Below are 21888 nucleotides of genomic sequence, written 5' to 3' on the forward strand. Positions count from 1 at the left end.
ATCTAGTTTTGTTAAATAGATTTTTAGTAAAAACCAATTTTTACCAATTTTAGTAGCATTTCTTAGATTTGTACACACACAACAACAAGAACCGAACTTCAATTTTTTAAATATTTTCGTACTATTTTTTGTAACTTTAATTTTTTTTTATGAAAAAACGGACTGTTGAATTTTTATTAAAAAAAACTACTGAGTATTCAAAACAATATTTTCTGTAAAATAAAAAAATTGAAGACAGTATTTTTAATTTTTGAAAAGCTATTTGAGTGGAAAGTAAATTTTTACCAAGTTTTAGTATTGTTTTTTTTTAGGTTTTTATTTTTTGCAAAAAACCTGTCAATAGATTTTTTTTCAAAATTTATCTGAATGTTGAAACAATATTTTTTTAAGAAAGAAGTAGTTGGAAGTCATAATCTCAAAGTTTTGAAAAGATATTTGAGTCAAAAATCAATTTTTGCCAACTTTTATTAATTTTTTGGTTTACATTTTTATTTTTTGTAAAAAAAACTGTCAATTCGATTTTTCGCAAAATTTTTCCGAATGTCGAAAACAATATTTCATATATGTTAAAATTATTTGGAAGCCATAATCTCAAAGTTTTGAAAAGATATTTGAGTCAAAAATCAATTTTTGACAACTTTTGTTCAATTTTCTTTTAAGTTTATATTTTTTGTAAACAAAACTGTCAATTTGATTTTTATTAAAATTTTACCAGATGCTAAAAACGGCATTTTTCGTTGCACAAAATTGTTTTGGAGATGAAATCATATTCGTAAGATTTTCGAGGTGAAATTTTTGTTTAGTTTTTTTGATTTATAAGAAAACAGCGTAATTGGTTCGTGAGATATTTTGCTTTTTTTGTCCATAAATTGCTATTTTAATATGTCTAGAAAACGGCAGTAAAGTGATTTTTCTAAATTCGAAGTCGTTTTAAAGACGACTTCGGCATTTCAAAAAAGATACAACACATAAAGGAATCGGTGGAAAAGGAATAGGTAAACTTACTGATAATGTTATTCAGGAAATCTTTAATAATTGTTTCAAAGGTAATTTGAAAGTAATGTAGGTTATGGGATGCCCTATAGGCGGCGAAGTCCATACTTATGTTGAGAAACGCGATGAAAAGCTAATCTCACGTTCTGAGTGGCGCGTAAGTGATGCCGTTAAACAAGCCAGAATTGATTTAAGAGCTGAACAATCTGCTTTGAAAGAGTTTCAAGAAGAAGAGGAAGGAATACTCTATGGACCAGGCATCGCCGATTGAAAGGTAAGTTGATATTTTCATAGTTAAGAGGACTTGAAACTTTAAACGAGTTTTTCTCAAAACTGTGATTTTCAAACTTTCCTTCATCGTATCTCAAAACCGGCTTGACCGAATGACCTCAAATTTGATGGGTTGAATTCGGCACATGTAGACGCATGGTAAAATTCGCGACTTTTTGTTTTAAAAGTCCAATTTTTGGTATATTCATTTGATGACAGTTCATTCCATGCATTTAAGCTCACAGATTAAAACGCCAATCAGTTGGAATCGTGCCGGAAGTGCGAGCCCATTTTTTGGTTAACATCTGTGTAACGCGTGTTCTTTACAATATTTTAAATTCAAATTTTATATTTATTCTGTCGAACTATGTTAATAAATTATAATAAACTTAATAAAGTTGTATCTATTTACTGGCCGTAAAAAAATCCTAAAAATTTCTTTAAAATACAGGCCGTCACATGGGATGACCCCCTTAACCAAAATGTCCACCTTTTTTTTAAAATGCTATGGTAAAAAACCACCCACTCAGTTTCCTTGAGAGCCTTTTCCTGCATCTTTCTGCACCATTATCTGTATAAAAAAAAATGTATTTAAAGGCTATATCTGTGCTAGTTCTTGAGCTATGGACGCCGAAAAAAACGTCGCGAACATACGCACACATTTTTTTTAGAAAAATATGATCTTTTTTCGTAGGAAAATAAAACACAATCTGATATCGCATCTATAGAAATGGCAACATGAACAGAATATATTATTTTTAGAAAAAAATCCACTTTTCAAAACAATTTCTAAATATTTAAGTTTTGTCAGTGTCCTTTAAGCATCTTGCACATGAGCTACGAACTGCAAACTGTGGATGTTTGCATATTTTGACTTTTCTTTCACATGAGCTTTATTTCTATTCGTTGACAGGGACGAATTGTCAATGTATAATTATCCTTTTCAACAATTCAACAAACAAAGCAAGAGTATTATAATTTTGGGGTTAAGTTGAGCACGAACAATTTATTCGTTGCAGTGTGGATGGTATGTGGAACGCGAAGAGTTTGACATTTCGTAGCAACCACACTGCAATTCGTTACTACCAAATTGTTTATACAAAATTGTCTTGTTTTAAGCTCTATTCACATGAGCACGACCAACGAATGAACGAATATTCGTCGATTTTGACATTTCTTTCACATGAGAGTTTTTAATTCGTCGGGAACGAATGATCAAGAATGATTTTTTTAGGTTAAGTACTCGCGATTATTTTATTCGTTGCGAGTGTGGATAATGTGCAACGCCAATAAAGTTTGACAGTTCGTATTAACTACAATTTTTTTCGCGACGAATGAATTATTAATATATGATATTGAAAAGTAAAAGTTTTGTTAAGAAATTGTGTGGAAATATGTCTTTAAACGTACATAAACTCACATTTTGTATTTCATTCGTCGTTCGTTGTTCCCTCTCATGTGCAAGGCCCTTTAGAGAACATTAAACAACATTGGTAAGCTGTGCTTAAAAACTCATTTGTATGTTAAGTGTTTGATCGTAGCCCCCCCCCCTATTTTTAAAAGTCTGTACCCGGCCTTGGTCCACGGAACTGGCGTTTAAGTTAAATGCCATAAGTCACATGGTGCTAAGCCAGCCAAGATGACTGTGGAACGGATTGATTCGAGTTTTTGGAGAAATAATCAAGAATTACGACTTCAAAAAAAAAAAAATGGGCTTTTTTAGCATCGCTTATTCTACTATTTCGTTTCACGCCTCGTTTTTAACTGTAATTTCTCTTCCGCAGACAAAATTTAAAGGAACTGGATGAGTATTTTTTAGCATAGAACAAAAAATCACCTTAAAAAAAACGGTTTTACATATTGTTCCGTCTTATTTCTCAAACATTTTTGATCTGCTAATTCAATTCAAATTTAAAATTAAATCCATACATTTTTTAACAGATTTAAATGAAAAATATTTCACTTCTTATTGATTTTATGTTTTTGTCTATAACTCATAAGAACAAATACATTCGACCTAATATGGAACCTTATTCCCCAATACCGGTGATAGCGTGATCTGTGTTTTCTTCCGGCACTACAACGTCTAAAAACAATGTCAATAGAACGTGATCAGAATCGGTAAACTGCGTCAAGAAATCTATCAACAACAAATATTATATAAGCCCATTCGAAAATCTTCATCTAGGAATGTTAAGTTCTATAAATGTAGGTGCCAGCTTGCTCCCAAAAAAAAAAATAAGTTGGTACAAAAAATATCACTTCAAATGAAAAAAGTTTGCCGCTGCATTTCGGAGCCGCACGCTAGGTACACAACATCATTGGTAGCATCATCTAGTGAATGAAAAACTACGTGTCCTACTCCGGATGTTAATGTTAGAAAAATTAAATAAAATAGTTTCTTCTGTGCAAATATACGGTACGTGCTGACAAACTTCACACGTTGTCGTCGTCTGTCATTTGTCGTTTGTAGGTAGATAGTTTTGTTGTTGTTGTTGTTTTTGTATTTGTATTTATCCATGACGCCTCGATATCTATAGACTGCTGGTGCTGAACCGGGATGATTATCGAAGCTTTGCATTCCAATGAGATGGCCTCCAAACGGAAATGAACCACATCTACATATTTTTGTATTGCTGACTTGCAAACTTAAAATAACTCACGAAAAAATAAAATAAATACAAATAAAAATAAAAATAAAAACGAGTATAAAATCTCAAAAACAGGTTAAAATTAATTCGTTGCACTGCATCAGTATTTCGATTAAAACATTTTTATTTTCAACGGAATTAAATTGAAAAAAAAAAACGAAAAGAAATTATGAAGTTTATCTGACAATTTTGTATGTTGCACATACAAAGTCGCAAATCTGCTTTGCAAGAATGGCAATTAAGTTGCAATATTCCATCACCTAAACGAGTTGCATTGATAAAATGTGTCACATCATCATCGCAACATCGTAACGTCGGACATCGAAACAGGGCAGCGCAGGTGTGTTGCAGATTGCAGTGTGTTTTGTGTTGGCGCAATCTGTGCTGCGCATGTCATTATCACTTTGGATTAACAATCTTTGACACATTTGCTTAGTTGGCAAGCTTTAATGTTAAAGAAAAAAATTAATAATAATTTCATTTAAATGACCACTTTATACAGTGCTGTGCAAAGATTTTTTATTAAACATAAAATTAAAGGCCTCTCTCCCAAAATCTAGAAACTCAGGTGTATTTAACTAACGGGTTGGTTTTATTAGACGTGTGGTTTTCAAGAAGAAATGAAACACCGCAGTTGGTTCTAATAAAATCCAGTCGAGTGGCCCGAATTTCAACCACATATTGAAAATATTTTCTTCCAAGGTGTTGATCGCCTTGCGTGCATCTGCGTAGGGAAGCGAGTTTCACATAACCCCACAAAAATAGTTTAACGACGTTAAATCGGAGATAGATAGATAAATCCTTATTCATTAAAAACGATACATAATAATTTACAATAGAAAACAAAACTTACAAGCATGAGAGCTGTCTGCGGAATATTATCAAGACATTTACATTGAGAAAAAAGAGTACAAAATTATGTACTATAATATAAAGAACTTATATAAATAATATTACAGAAATGTGATCAACTTTTTAAATGTTGTTTTGATAAAATAGCAAAGTTATTTAAAGAAGAAAAAGAATAGTTAACAATAAATATGTGTTACAATGAAAAAAGAAAACAAGTAACAATTAGGTACTTTAAATGATTGTTCAAAATATTTAAGTTTATTTTTTAAACTAAAAAACCGAAGATGGCGAAGAAGTGCAAAGGTTTAGGAAAAAGGCGAACTCTAAAAGGTCCAAGTCATGGAATATTGGACCTTTTACTTTAGGTAAAACAAAACTTTTTTTATTTATGTAGATACTTCAAAACAGACTCAAATAAGAAAAATGTGTGGGAGACATAGCGTACCAGCAATTTCCAACCATACTTCAAAACACTTAAACATTTTTCAGACGAAAAGAAGCTTTTATCAAAATGAAGTCCACGGATTTCTTGTAAAATAGGACAAGTTGCTAAAAATGGTAATCATCCTCGTTTTGGTTTAAGTTGCAGAGTGAACAAATTGCATCTAAGTCAGTTCTATGTGGCCTGTAGTTGAGCTCTAGAGTTTCAGTCCGTATTTTAAATATCAAACTTATATCAGAAGCAGAAAGCTCCTCACAGAAATAATTATAATCACCCAAAGTTAAATTAAGACGGCTATAGGTTGCTCTAGAAAGTGATTCGCTAGCTCTTTCGAGATTAGTTTTGTACATTTCCTCATCAATTATCGAAATGCAGTTGTAAAAGGTATTTCTCCATTCTTCTTTGCTTTTTGTATTTAGATTCATTGTTAAATTATGTGTTGTGGCCAATTCTAAAATGGGAATATCCACAATGGAGTGATGTAAGGAGGATTTGCTTGTGCAGATTACTATCAGGTCCATGCATAACGTTAAAAAGATAGTCTTCGTTGGCCTTTAAATTTCTAACATATTTTTGCGGAAGCCCGGAATCAACATATCAGGCGTGCTACGCGGCAGCCGGAAGATTCTTTTGAAAAATTATCTTTAAATAACTTCCATATCCTCTAGAAATTGGTATCCATACACTTGATTCCTATAACAAACGCAACTGTTCACGGTAGCCTCAAAAATCTTAAATTTCGATGTAGGGTCCACAAAGTTTCTTGAAAAAAGATGTGACCACATCGAGTTTTTTAGCTGATTTGGGTAGTACCAGTTTATCTTTAATATGATTTTTTATGTTCAAATTATGAATGATAGTAAAACCAAGACATTTATTCGCTGACAACTTCAATAGTGGTACCATCTAATGTCCAATTTCTTTCATTATTATCTGAACGGTTTTGAGGTTTAAAAATCGGAGATAAATGGAGTCCACGCCAAAGGACCGCACATAGCGAATATTGCGCTCACCAAAAGATTCCTTAAATAAATAAATGTCTTTGCATTTCAAGAACTGAACCATTATTTTGATAATAAATTTGCAATATTTACACATGTTGTTTAACAGTAAAAGTCTATTCATTTAGAAAGGGCAAAGAAAACTGAGCTGTCAAAAAGACCACCATTTTTAGTCGTGTGGTTTTCAATATGGCAATACCTTTGTAACGAACCCACTTGGGTGACATCCTCTCCTTTCTGCTGCTAAAATCAGCCGCAGGAGCCTGTAGCCCGAGGTTGTAATGGTAGTAAGAAAATGGGAGGTTTACACCCAAGTGGGCTTAAAAAAACATTAGTTATTATCCAAATTTTAAGTCACGCAACGAAAAAATGTGGCCAAAACATTATAAAACAACTGAAGACGAAACAAAAATAAAGACAATACAATTTGGCGAAATTGTTTAAGTTGGTTAGGGTTTTCCTATGAAAAAATATAAATCAATTTATTTTGTATTCAAATTTCTTAATGCATTAATTTTTACCATTTTGCAAACTAATTTGATTTTTTTGATTAAGAATACATTTTTCTACGCATTGCACTTAAGAACATAAACACCAATAGCATTTGTATGTGCCAGCTTCAAAAGCATTAATGATGAAATATGTTTTAAATGTGAAAGTTCTATGAAATTAATTCATCGATACTCAAGCAAATTTCTTCTCCAAACTGAAACTCAAAACCGACAATCTTAATAATACAAAAATTTATAACTGTGTTCTATTAAACAAATCCAAAATTTTGTATGAAAAACCCCTTAACCTGAGTTCTTTATATTTTGGTTGAACTGGTGCAATTGCAGTGATGTTTTGATTACAAATAAACTAAATGACCATTTTCATTAATTTTATAAAAATACTTTTATTTTAATTTTATAAAAATGCTTTTAAAGTGATTTTATCCACAGCACTGTCTGCATTCATTGATGATTTGTGTTTATGTGTATATGGATTATTGGACACCATATGCAATCAAATTAAATACAAAATGACCCAACCGATATCATGCATCATACCATAGGGTATACTAGAATATTATTAATTAAATATGCAATCATAATCCTGCTTAACATCAATTCGAAAATGAAGTCATTTTGATTGCCATCATCACTGTCTCAAGATAGATGATTTTTTTTTTCGTTTCGTTCAGTTTATTTTTTATCCGTCAAAAGGTTAAATTACTAATATGATAAATTAATATTCACGATTACAACAATTTCAATAAACGATCATGATCAATAAACAAGAATCAATTTTAAATGAAAACTTTAAATATAATAAGTAAAGTTTATTTGTCATTTTTAAGCATTTACCTACTTTTTGAAATGTTGACATATTTTTTAGTTTATGTTTCCATACATGGGATTAAAATGATTCCAAATTATTAATTCAACATTTATCAGAAATAAAGAAATATTCATAAAATATCAAACATTTATTAAATAATCTTCAAAAGGAAAACTTATTATCATGTTTATATCATGCGCTCTTTATAGGGAGTGTAATTCTACAATTCTACACATAAAATTGGTTATTGAAGTTAATCGCATAGATCTTTATAAAACTATCATAATGCCTGAAATAACCCACTTATCAGTAGTATTTTAGTCGAAGCATTTTTGCTTTATTATCATTTTGACATTGTATTTATCAAGTAACAATTTCAGGCCCTCCGAAATGTTATTCGGATTTATTTGTGGGTAATTTAATGTCACTGCATCAACTTTTGGGAATCTGTAATCTTTGTCAAAATATAGAAGACTTAAGTTGTCCTTAAATGAATAAAACATTTGGCTTTAATGCAATGTAACCCGGTTATAGATCTATGATTTGTTTTTTTAAACTTAACGAAAACAAATAATTCATGGTTAGCTTCCAGAAAAAGTTGACTTTTACAAAATTAAATTACACAAAATTTTCTCAAATGCTCGAACCTAATAATTCTGTCATCCTCGAGTCTTACCGCTTTCATTAATTGGTTAAAACTTTTTATCAAAATGGCGAAATCAATTGATCAATTTGCTTTGGCGTCATCTATCTGAGTATAATGGAGGCAGTAAATAATGAAACAGAAAACATAACGAAAGCATTCCGACAAACAAAAACCTACATTTTTATTACAATACTGATTTCTCAAAGATCTAATCGGAATATTATTATAAAAAGGGTAATTTAGTTTTTGGAATATTAACGTCCTACTGAATTAATGTTAAAATAAATCAAGTAATTCAGTTGTATTTAAAATAAGTGTCATCCGTGACACTCATTCATTTGACTACTTAGAAAACGATTATCGAAAATGATTCCTGTTTAACCATAAAGATTTATAATTTGTGTTTTGATTTTTGACTTAATTGATTCTTTGTTGTTTATTTATAGCTCTGTGTGCTTAATTAAGATCAAAAAACGATGAACAAACCATAGCTGAGTTGAAAAGTAAGGTCGACTTTTTGATAATCTTCAAACGGCGGACTTGAGTACATTCTTAAATTATAAAAAAAATGTAAATAAAATACTCATAGTATTGAATTTGACTGTGTTGTGACAGAAGCCTTTCGTTGTGAAGGCAGCCGACTATTTAAACTGAGCATTTAGTTATTCAGGATCTTTGAAATGAATACCTATGTTTGTATCCATTTGCAATCAAACTGATATTCAAGAATTGTGAAGGAAATCGTTTTTGTCAGACTCCGGCTATTGACAAATTGTGAAATGCTTCTAATACCTTATTAACACAAGTGCGTCAGTTATTGAAATAATAAAGTGAAATTATTGCAAACCTACCGAATAAAAATGATTGGCTAAAACTTTTAAGCGGTCTAATATTAAATTATTAGAATTATTAGCATGGTACCAATCAAAACTTTGCTAGTTTCCGCTTTACTTAAATTTTACTTATAAAACATAATTATATAGGCTACAATTTTACGTTATTGACAATGAAGAGTATTTTATATTAGCTTTATCACCACTCACCAACAAGAACTAGCTTTAGAACACTGCCAACCCACATATGTGTACCCATTTACTTATTTTCTAATTCTAAAAATTTTAGAACAAAGCTATCACGTAAATAAAAATCTGTGCAAGTTTTATTTTTATTTCAGCAACTTTCGACCCAATCATCAAAATCTTATATAAAGGATAATATCGAAAGGAAATAAAGTCGACAAGATCAAAAATAAATTCTTTAATAATAGTATGCCCAATGTATACTAAGGCTACGTTCAGACGGCGACTATTCAATTCGATTTTTTCCTGTATGCGATTTTATCGAATACGAGACGGCGGGCGTTTCACACGAGAAATATTCGATTCAATTTTTTCACGTACGGGTTTTGAGGCTTGGAAGGGGACACAGCACTGTCGGCAGTCAAAAGACCATCTTCATCATGGATTCAAATATTCCACTTATTTTTTTATTGGTATAGAAATGTTAATAAGAAACGGTTAGTACGTCGAAGATCTATAGCGTGAAAAAAGTTTTGAAAAATTTTACCTAAGCCTGAGAAATGACGAACAGAAATTTTATAATTATTTTTGTATGTCGATGGCTAGTTTTAGTTATTAAGACTAGAAAAAGATTCTACTCTTCGACTGTCATCAGAATAACTTGTTGAATCATGAGAAGCTTGGGAGACTCTGTGACTAGAATGTGAACTATAGACGATGCCCGTATTTGGAGTATTAGATGCATTATGACTGTAGTAATTAGTTGAGTTATATGATAAAGAAGCTTGAGACTCTACTGACTGTCGTTGAGTAGTACTATTCTTTTGAAGTTGAAAATCTAGTACTTGGTCGTCATTGAATTTGTCCAGTAATGGAACTAAACCGTGAAAAAATTGCCTGTTAGTTGGTTCAGATTGAGATGGAAAAGAATCCATAAATTTGATCATTTAAGCGTCTATAGGAGATAACTTCGAAATTGATTGTCTTTTATGTTGGACATTTTTTGGTTGACGTGGTAGTTTTGTTAATCATCATGGAATCATCATATTGATTGGAACTCGTGTCTTCATTACCACCACCATTTTCACTACACTCTAAAGTATCTCCTGACGCCATACTACAGATTGTCATATTAGATATTGCAAATTTTCTAAGAAAAGATAGTGGTTTATGATATACATAAGGTCTTTGCTCCACTTCCAGATATCTTAATAGCTTAAAAGTAATAATTATTCGAAAATCGAAAACACGACGTAATGAACGTTGAACGTAATGAACGAATTCGATGAAATTTTGTTCGTGCGAACGACGATAAAAATACATTCGAGATTCATCGAATAGTAGTGACAAGTTCTTACGGTATACGGACAAAATTATTTCACGAATACGGGATTTTCCTGCATGGGCTTCGTGTGAACGCACAAATATAACACTTGTTGCCACTACTCTATTCGATAAAATCGCGTATACGGTACACGAGAAAAATATGGTCGTCTGAACGTAGCCTATAAAGCATCTTGCACATGAGCTACGAACTGCGAGCTGTGGATGTTCGCATATTTTGACTTTTCTTTCACATGAGCTTTATTTCTATTGGCAGACAGCGACGAATTGTCAATTTATAATAACCCTTTTCAACAATTCAACAAACAAAACAAGAGTGGTATAATTTCGAGGTTAAGTTGAGCGCAAATAATTTATTCATTGCAGTGTGGATGGTATGTGGAACGCGAATAGAGTTTGACAGTTCGTATAGCAACCACACTGCAATTCGTTACTACCAATTTTTACAAAATTGTCTTGTTTTAGAGAACAAAATGCAAATTTTATTATCCTAGCATAAGAGTCAATTGGTTTCTTACAATTTAAATGTGTTTTTGTTTGAAATTGACGTTTTGAAATGTGTAAAATCACATTTGTTCGTCCATTCGTTGTTTTCTCTTATGTGCAAGGCCCTTAAGAGGTAAAGAACTAGAATAGTGACTTCACATATCAACACCGAAAATATAGTAAAGCGGTGTTAAATCGCTCGATGTTAGAGGCCAATTCACAAGTTTGTCACTTGAAACTATGGGATTACCAAACATGTCCTTTAATTAGCCATTTTTGGCATGATCTGTGTTTTATATGTCACCTTGTCTTGTTGAAACCACAGCTTATTCTTCAATTGATGGAAGAAAAAGTCAGTAATCTTGGCTCTTTAGCGGCCACTATTGACTGTAACATTCTGGCAAACATCGTTTCCAAAGAAGTACGGACAAATTGTAAAACTAAACTATAAATCACACTATAGCCAGTCAGGTTATGTGGACGTAACGGTGTCCCTGTCTTAACATACACTTGAAGACTATTATTACGCAAGCCAAAAAAATACTGCAGTTTTGCTTATTGAAGAATCCATTCAACCCAAAGTGCGATACGTATTTTGATCAGAATCATGATTTTCAAAATAAATGTTCACAGTTTGGAAGTGTTATTCAGCCATCAGTCTATTCATTTTGAAATGGCAAACCAAACAGAAAACAAATCACTTGACAGCAGACAAAATGGCCGCCATTGAAAATAATGTTGCCATCTTAAAGTTCAATACGTATGACAAAAAAAAAATACCAGTTAGTATGTAATTAAACTTCTTCAAGTGCACACATTTAAGAAACAGATAATATAAAATTCACTGTTTATTGATTAACCAATTCTTGTGATTTTATATGGCTTAGAAAAACTATAAAACAATTTAAGTTATTTAAGTTTTTTTTGTAAAACCAGACTTAAGTCATTCAGAACTATGGTGTATGTAAGTGGTATTCATAAATACATAAATTATGGATATAAGTACGTCTATCGTCTAGTTTTACATGGTTGATATTTATAAAAACCAAAAATTATCAATTAAACTTGATTTTTTATTGGTAAAAACTGTAGAAACCAATAAATTGTTTAGTTATTGACTGTTAACCTATCCCCATATCAAGTGAATGCAATAAATTTATATCAAACTTAACTGGTGCAAAAATGTTTTGTCGTTTAGAAAAATAAAAATAACGATTGTAGGTAAACAAGTTAAATTAAATATACCGTTCCAATTTGTTTAAAACGCTTATGCGCTTTGCTTGTAGAAAATAAAAACATTACACTCCAATTGACTTGATTACGGATATATATTTATATATTTTTTTTTATTTATATCAATATTTAATGGTGAAAGAAGAAAAAGTAATAATATAGATTGACGTATGAAGCCCTGCCACTTTCCAAAATTCCGAAATAAGACAGATTTTTTGAGTTTTTTTTAAGCAGTATTGTCCTTAATTCAGGGAAACAAATTGTAGGTTAGGTTTATGTTCATACATTTACAGTGATGGAAAAAATATTGTAAACAATGAAATAACTAGGCAAAATTCTTAATGGCTGAAACACAAACACTCTTCAGCTTCTGCTTCGTCTGCGTTACGATGGGCCCGCTTCGAGGTTGCTTTCAATGACATTTCTATAATAACCAATGGGAATCCCTTCAAAAGCAAAAGTAGATTTTGTTTGTTGACTTTTTTTAGAGCTTTGGAGCTGTCAGATAAAGCAAATGTTCAGCACATTAGAACTAGAGCTTCCGTTTGGAGTCACATTACGTAACATTAAGTTCTTTTCCTTACGATTGTCAAACGAAACGTGAGGTCAAAGCTTCATTGTGATAGCATGCATTGAATTCCTATGGCTGAACTCGTATATGTCATTCGAAGCCGAGGCTGAAGCGTGTTTGTGCTTCAGCCATAACTCTCATCTTCGTGTATTTGGGGTCGAATTTTCATCGTCGGTTTAGAAAAACAAAGACAAATTTAATAAGATAAGATGAAAAAAATCAAGTCAGACGACCAAGGTACTTTAAGTTAGATCCCAAATACACGAAGATGATAGTTAAGGAATTTGATAGAAGCGCTATGAGTTTTTGCACGTTTTTTCGAGTTCTCTGAGTTGTTTGAATTAAATGAAAAACATGTGCTGTGGACTTAATTCGGACTCTAAGCATCAAAATGATGCCTTTTGCGAAGAGGACATGCCAAAAAATAAGGATTCACTCAAGATAATGAAACGAAGCACTCATAAAAGTTGTAGAAAGAATAATCTCCATAACACAATGTACTTAATGGAAGGCCCATCAAAATTAAAAGTTTTTAAAATATTGGAATATATCTGGGGTAAACTGCCGGGTCAAAGACAATGACATCTTAAGGTTAAAAATAAAACAAATTGACACTTTTCAAGACATGTTACAAGGTGGTTAGTTCTATTTTGAAAGATGTGATTATGCTGATAAGCAACAATTTAACCATTCAATAATTCTATTACAAACATTCAGTATTCAGGGCAAATTCAGAGATTTGTATAAACATTTAATTTTGCTTAAGTTTAACAATTTAATATGATATCTTTTCCTTAAAGTATGGAGAGTTTTCTTATATTATTCAAATATCTTTATACTCTTCTTAAAACGCTTTTTATTGCAACAAAAATTGCAATCTAAGATCGTTTCTATTACTTTTTCCATCACTGTATATTATAATGTGTTGAATTCTTATAGGAGTTTTAAATATTCGTTTTAGACTGTCAATGGGGCGTATTCATAGAGAATTATAAAAGTCGTGACTTCTTGATCTATAGTTTAAGGCCTATTGGTTAAATAAACACAGTTCTTATTCATAGTCAATTTCCTAGCTGTGTTTTGTAAAACCCCAGTTTAAGGTTCTGCTCTACTACAATTATACTTCAAATGACAAAAAAAAATACCTTATATTTCCAAACTTGTTCTTTTTTTTTTGCTTTCATTTCTCAAATTAAATATCGAAAAAAGTTAAGTAAAACAAAACTATTTAATAAAAAATTAAAAAAGCAACTAAGTTAGGTTAGGTTGAGGGGCTGACAATTGTTGTCTTTGCCGTCACACTTAGATCAATACAGATCAATTGTGATACCCGTGAGTACCTATTGCTATACTCAAACTAATAAGAAAAACCTGTGTTCAGTTAGTCAAGCCATTTAGAGGCTTTGACGAAGTTCAGAATGTTAGTACCTGGCGTTCTAGAGAATTCTTCTAAATTCCCGAAGAAATAGTTGCCAAGCAGTTTCTTCGTTTGATGGGAGAGTGCGGGACAGTGACAGAGAAAGTGCGAAAGTGCACCTTCTCGTCACCGCATCCTCTGCATAGATCATCTGAACAGATTCTCATCTTTTTCATATGATAACCTAACAGTATATGTCTGATGATTATGCTTACAAGAGATCGAAGTGATCCCTTGTATAGCTGCATAAGTCTTTCCGTTCTTTGTTTGTTAAAACAGGGCCAGATCTTTCTTGTTGTGCCGCAGGTGTCAAGAAGGTTCCACCTTTCATCGGCCTTGATAGTTATTCTTTTTGAGATTTCCTGTTTTAAATAACAGGTATAGGGGTGCTAACTAGCTGAGTTTGGCTTACGTCAAGCATTGACCCTAATCTTGCTAATTCATCGGCTTTCTCGTTGCCTAGTATATCTCTGTGGTCTGGGACCCAGCAGAGTCTAATGTTGTGCTGTGCACCAAGAACCTTATCCTCTTCGCGGCAGCATGAAACAAGCTTCGATTTCACCTCAGTTGCAGTAATCGCTTTTATTGCAGCTTGGCTTTCAATGTAAAAGGTGATATCAGCTCTTGGTATCGCTACCATTAATACCTTTTTAGCATCTGTTGTCACTGCCAGGACCCCCACTTGGAAGCCGCTACTGTAGTTTGGAAGCATAAACGAGGCGATTAGCTTGAGAGATTCAGAAAAGAAGCCGGCTCCTTCAACAGTGTCCATTTTAGAGCCATCAGTATAGATAGCTATTGACGGCTCACTGGAGTATGGTATATTATCTATCCATTCCTCTCTGCTTGGGATGGCAGCCTGGAATGCTTTATGAAAATCAAGTTCGGGTATTTTATAGTCTGTTGTAGTACTATGACCCATATTTTTATGATGGATCTGGGCATGTCCTATGGAACTGTTTACCCAGACTTTAGTTTGACTAAGTTTTAGGGCACTTTTGGCCGCAGATTCTTGAACAAGGAGGCAACTAACAATGTTCTATAATATTGTAGATCAACAGCAAAGAAAATATAAAACATGGACGGCATGAAAACTGTCCGCAGTCGGAGAAACGATTCGCCGGCACATCAACATTGTCGACGATCAGGGAAATGATGTTACGATGATAATAAAAAAAAAAAGATCTTGGTTCGATATGAGGACCGCTGGCTATAATAGATGCTGTTAAAACCTGTAGATTATCCTCTTTTACTCCGTAGCTATCCAATATTAAGTACATTTATAATGAATGTCACTGTTTCTATATTCAAACGATATCTTTTGTAGCAATCCTTGTCGCTTAATATAAATGGATTGAACCGTACTTTTTATATTTTTCTTTTTCTCGGTGCCATATTTTGCAGATAACGACATAACTCAAACTCCTCTAAGATTTTCTTTAATTGGGGTATCAATCGAAATTTTTCTGGACAGCAAGTTTACGTTACATTTATTTGTTTTATGATTTACTTTTCCAATTATTCAATTTACAAATTATAATGATCAAATATGACATTCGGCTGTAATAATAACTATTTCAACACAGCATTTCGTATGTTTATAGTTAGACCACAGATTTAGCCCTAAATTTAGGTTTAAATTTGTTTATAAATAGCATTGACTCTAGACTTGCTTGGAAAGAGTCTGCTATAAATAAATATCAAGATTAAGTTTGAACGCAAATTTAATTGTTGTTTTATTTTCATACAAAACTAAATACCAAATACCTATTGTTTGTATAGCAAGTATAATGAATAATATAAATAATTACTCGTTAATGTATAATTACAAGCATTGCTACATATTTTAATTTTGAATTTGACGGTTGGTAATGCCGTTGACACACGATTTCAATTATTATTTTCGTTACGAGAGCATTGTAACATTATTTTTTTAAATGTGCACATTTAAAGAAATTGGCGCAAAATTTTAAACGATTTAGTAAAATGTTAAAGCTATTTTTAGCAATTTACTAATCTTAAAAGATGATTAACCGAATTTTAAACTATTTCAACACATTTTATGTAAATTGCTATATGCCAATTTACTATAGTTAGCAAAACGAAAAGGAAGGTGTTAAGGCCCAACTATAATAGACTTAACCGAGCTTAAGGGAACGAACCAATACGCAGCCTTATATGTCACTAACCATAGACGTTCTGCTCAGTTTCGTTAAATTTCGCTAACTTTCGCGCAATTACGCAAGAGCCATTTTAATAACTCGAGATTAAGCAAATGTCAAATTTGCTTAAGTTACTTGAATCCATTATGGTTACTTTTTGTTTTGACGATAATTTCTGATAACTTTTCATTCGGTTTCGACATATACTTATTTCGGTTAAGTCTATTATAGTTGGGCCATAAGATTTTGGACTCCCTTCCTAAATTTCTAAATATTTAGGAAATTGCTTACTAATAAATTGTTACTCCCTTAATAATAAGCAAATAGTTTAAACTTGGCATGCGAAACTGGTGACAGGGACCGAGCTGGCTGGAGACGTATGTTGGTTGAGGCCCAGGTCCACCCGGACTGTAGCGCCACCTTAAGTAAGTAAGTAAGTAAGTAAGTTTAAAATTTTGCGCCATTGTATTTGAGATGATTTTGATTAGAAACCCGAAAGAATTTTAATTTTATGTTAAGAGAATACACAATCATTTAACGGGCTTCAAAATGCTTCTGGACGACCAATTGAAAAACGTCATGGATAAAAGGAATACAAAACCTTTCACTGACTAGAGTAAATTAATACTAACTTACTGTAGTATATCAACTACTAAATATAAAATAAATTTCTCAATACATTTTTCACTGAAATAGAATAAATCTTGCTAAATATTTTCCAAAAAAAGTTAAATTAATACCCGTGGCGAGGACCTGGGGTTATTTACAACCTGTTCGTCAATTTTTTTCACGGGTATTGACAAATCCTTCAAGAGCAATTCTTGTCATGAAAAGGGCTTTCTTAAAAAATCCGTACGGATTCGGCTTAAAACTGTAGCTCCCTCCATTCCTAACAACATTACTCCTACACGGGAATGATTGATAGTTGTAAGACACTAGCCCCTTGTTCTCAACGGATTGTTGCCGCCACCTAATTTGTATATTTTTAATAAGGTATTAAAATAACAACCAGCCAATGTGATGAATTTGACATATGTGAGCAAACGAGACTTAGATCTTATCGCTACTTTTAAAATAGATGATACAATTTTATGGCCAAATAATTTGTCATTGTTTTTTTTTTGGAAATATTATGTATTAAATTAAATTAGAAATGTACTATCCACACGTAAAAACAAACATTACTTTAAAACAAAATGTGAAAAGCATATTTTCCTTTAAAAAACTTTTTAAAAAAAGCTATCGTTCGGGGTTTCTAATAAACCCCATTTATTTTTGCTAAAGAATTTCGCAAAAACTTTCAATTAAATAAATAATAGAAAAGGACAATAAACGCTTGCAAGAATCCATAATCACTTAACAAACTTAAAACAATATGAAGCTGAAGATCAATGATGATATTGTAACATTTCAAACACAAAAATGTTGCGGGCGCACAATTTTCCAGGGACGGAATTAAAGAATATGGTATTGAAAATTAGGCACTATTACATGCTTTTTGTTTTACTTGAAAATGTTTTGACATATTTGCTAATTGTTCTTTCAAAGCATGTAGAAATCGTACTCGTATTTTCTGACATTAACCCACAATCTTCAAGGCATTTATTACATATCCATAAATAAAGTTGACAGTTTTGCTTTGAACCAACACAAAATAAGTAACAGCAAAAAACTAATTCCTCATGCAACTAATAAGACCAAAGGAAGGCTTTTGTTCATAAAACTGTAGATACTCTTAATTCAATGGCGCAAAAGTTTAAGCAACCTATTGTGAAGGGTTTAACAATTTACTAGTTAGAATTTTGAAAAATGTTTTGTAATTTACGAAGGAATTCCAACATTTTAAACCTTCCTTTTTTTTCCTCACAAAAGTAATTTGCTAAATGCCTTTTTTTTAAAATGAGCGTCCATGTGTAAAAATTAGTGACAGTTCGTGAAAATAGTAACAAAGCAAATACGCTTAAACGGACCTATTAATTGGAATTCCCAACTTTTAAATAATTGTACAGATATCATTCGGATTTAGCAAATTGCTAAAAGCTAAAGAGGCCATCCCGTGATTGAACTTAAGCACATTGTTAAGAGAGATAGTAAGATGTGGAAATAGTTTAAAAAAGGTAACGATCTTCTTTAATGCACAAGTAAATTGCTAAACAACATTTTACTAATTCGTTGAAAAATTTGCTCCAATCTATTGGAAAAATAAACGGTAGCTAAGATCCTCCCAGTTAACGACTTTTCGATATTGTTTAAAGAATCATCCTTAGCTTTTACCTTGTTTTTAAGACTCAGCTGGTATCTGGCTGGTTTTTGTTTTACACGAATTTTTGGAGTTTTCTACGCTTTACTTGGTTCGAAAATACCTAACTTAATGTCCGATTTAATAAGAAACACTAAAAGCACTTTTATCTTAAAGGTTTTTTTAATTTTATCAGGCCCTTAAATTTTTTGAGTTTCACCAAGCTTAAAATGGGAACTTTCAGCAATATTTTTGCTAAAATACAGTTCTCTTCACAACCCTTTTTTCTTTCTTTTCAGCGAATCGAGTGAGAAAAAATGAGAAAGCATTGAAATAAATGACAAGCTAAGACGTTGAATGTGTTTTGAACGTTCATTATATCATGACGATCAGTAGGAAGTGTAATAAATTGCAGTCTCATTAATGCTATGGTGGGTTACTTTTCGTACGATGCGTAAAACAGTTGATTTTTGTAAACATATCTCCGACACCGACGCAGATTTGGAAAGATCCTGTGGCATAAAATACTAAAGTAATAAGCGCTTGCTTTAATGCACTGACGGCTTTATTTCGGTTAGTTTTATGATCCAAATGATTACTAAACAAACTCAACAACTGATCCACAGATGCTTTGAAAAGTTGAAACCTCATTTTGAAGTCAATATCATCATACCTAGTCTGAAAATTGATTCTTGTGAACACCAAATACTCTTGAACGGCGAAGTGTAAAAAATAAACATAACGTTGTTCTTCTTCGTCACATAAAGATCACCGATCTAATATTCTAATTTGGAATTAAAATCATAAAAATGATATTATAAATAGTAATGCAAGGTTGAATTTGTTTACCTATTAATTCGGTTTCTCCAAATATTGAGAATACAAATTTTACAAAACAAAACATCACCGGTCAATCTTTCATATTCATTTTTTAATGACACTTTTAAAATTAAAAAATCCTGTAAAATGAATAAAAGTTGTTTATATGAAATTGGGCAATCTGTTAACCTCTTAAAATCCAGGATTAAAATATTGAGATTTATTCACAGCATCATCGTTAATATTGGAGCTGAAGAAATGAAGTTCATACGTAGGTAATTAAATTTATCAAAACAATACTTTGCAATACTTTTAAAATAAAGTTAATGGCTAACAATATGTGAAAAAAAGTAAAAATTTACGAATTCATCAATGCAATGAATTCAAAAATAAATGTCTACAATTTCGTAACTTGTTTTAGTAAAGTTGTCATATTCTATTTAAAAGAATGAAAAAACGCACAATTTTAAATTTTTCTTCTAACCAAGCTTAAACCAATATTTGACATTTTCATTGAATATTTCGGCGTAACTGCATTTATGCTAAATTCACGTCATATCGTTTAAAAAACTAAAGCGGACACACTAAAATAATTGTAATTATTGCTTTTTATCAATCGGATATGACGAAACAAATAAAAAACATGGCTTCCAACTCTTATAACATAAGCTTTAAAAAAAAATCAAGCAAAATGCCGACGCAATTTCAAATGTCAATCAAAATGACATTTAGAATACAGTTTCAGATGCTTATTTAAAACTCACCTTCATTTTAATTGCTTCCACAATTTTGACGAAATTATCCACTCTGTGTGTATTTTGGTTTTTTGAATCCGTTTTAAAACACTACCACGAACTTTTTATCAGCTCGCGAAATTGCTGATAAAAAAATTTCTTAATCACTAAACAATTTGTATCCAAATTTTATACGTAGATTTTTGCTCTCACTTTTTCACAAAAAATTATTTTTTCAATACTTCTTTCTCAAAATCACTTTTGTTTATTATTTTATTCTTTTCAAAAAGCGGTAAGGTATTTTTTTTTTTTTGAATCCGAAAAACATTAACGCCACGTTAATTTTACCATTTACAACGGCATTTGCGTTACTGTTATCAACTGAAAAACGTTGAAACCACGACGGCAGACAATATTCAATAAACATTCACAGGTCGTCGCTCGTCGTCGATACGTTGTCTCGCAGTCGTCGTCGTATACTCGCTACCGCCAACACAAGACCACTCGACTGTCTGTATAAAACTGCCTGTGTAAACCAAAAATCCGAAGTAAAAGACAGATGCCGTTCGACGTTCAACGTTCAACATACAACATTCGCCGTTGCTGTTCTAGAAAAGTAAGCATTAGGCTTGTTGTTGTTGGAGTATTCCCTCTACTAAACCGTGGTTGAACTGGGGCGCAAACCGGTATCGGTATCCGGAGAGAATCCAATTGGTCATGGCAAAATCTTGGTAGTTGCTGCAGTGGTTAGAGGGAAATTTGTGCCGCCTTAATGTGCGCAAAGCTGGTGGGCGTGGCCAAAATGTCGCGTGCCAAACTATGCCACATTAACAATGGAGTCGATGGAAAGAGATTGCATGACACTATCTCTTTCAGGCTTATTCAAGTTGTCTATCGTGAGTTGTATTTGTGATATGAAGGTATTTGAAATTGAGATTGTGTTTGTTTTTGTTGTGTTTTTTTTTGACGTTTGGGTGACAGCGCCACCTCTTTTTATCTACTTTTGTTGGTTTTAGAAATGACTTTACCGGAAATGACATAAAAACAAGATTTTTAAAGAGAGCTAAAGATACTTTAATGTAGCGTCAGCGTACCTTACCTACCTACCTATAAGCTAGAATATAAATGCCGACGACCGACCGACAATGACAACATCAACGACGAAGATAGAATATGGTTATACATCTTTTACTACCATCGTTGTAATGTAACATAACCCTTATGCTTATGCCATCCCTTATGGCTTCATTCACATTCGTTGTTTTGTGTATGTTGATTGACAATTTTAAGGGTTGATTAAGGAAGAAATCGTTGGATTAAATGCTAAATGTAAATACTTACCTTGTTTCTTTGGAATTTTAAACCATCCTCGTCGTCGTCCGTGCCCGTCATAGTGAAGTCGTATAGGTAATGGCATAATATGATGGCAGACGAAGTTGCATAGAGATGATGTTAGGAGGTGGGGATTTATTTTAAAAGGATTTGTTTAGGCAAGTTTTCGCGTTCTATAAAGAAATATCAATATTTGACTGTAAACATTCACGTGTTTTTTTTAATGGAGATGAATTTTCTATTGTTTAAGTTTCGAAATTTCGTTGGAAAAGATGACATATGAGGTTGTTTTTGCTTATGGCGCTCTTCATTTATCTATCTAGGTTAAATACCTTCCTCGATGTTATCAAAATA

General features: G+C 32.1%; 1 protein-coding gene across 2 annotated transcripts in view; it reads right to left on the bottom strand.

The window, feature by feature from the left end:
- Positions 1-20695, bottom strand: part of LOC129948413 (LIM/homeobox protein Awh) — a 76914-nt gene extending 56219 nt beyond the window's left edge. For both annotated transcript variants that reach the window (XM_056059418.1, XM_056059417.1), the window contains exon 1: positions 20233-20695. In XM_056059418.1, coding sequence (XP_055915393.1) covers positions 20233-20238 — 6 coding nt within the window. In that variant the 5' untranslated portion in view covers positions 20239-20695. The remainder of the gene's footprint in view (positions 1-20232) is intronic.
- Positions 20696-21888: the final 1193 nt, after the last annotated feature.

Source organism: Eupeodes corollae, chromosome 2, assembly GCF_945859685.1.
Source record: "Eupeodes corollae chromosome 2, idEupCoro1.1, whole genome shotgun sequence".
NCBI classification, from domain to species: domain Eukaryota; kingdom Metazoa; phylum Arthropoda; class Insecta; order Diptera; family Syrphidae; genus Eupeodes; species Eupeodes corollae.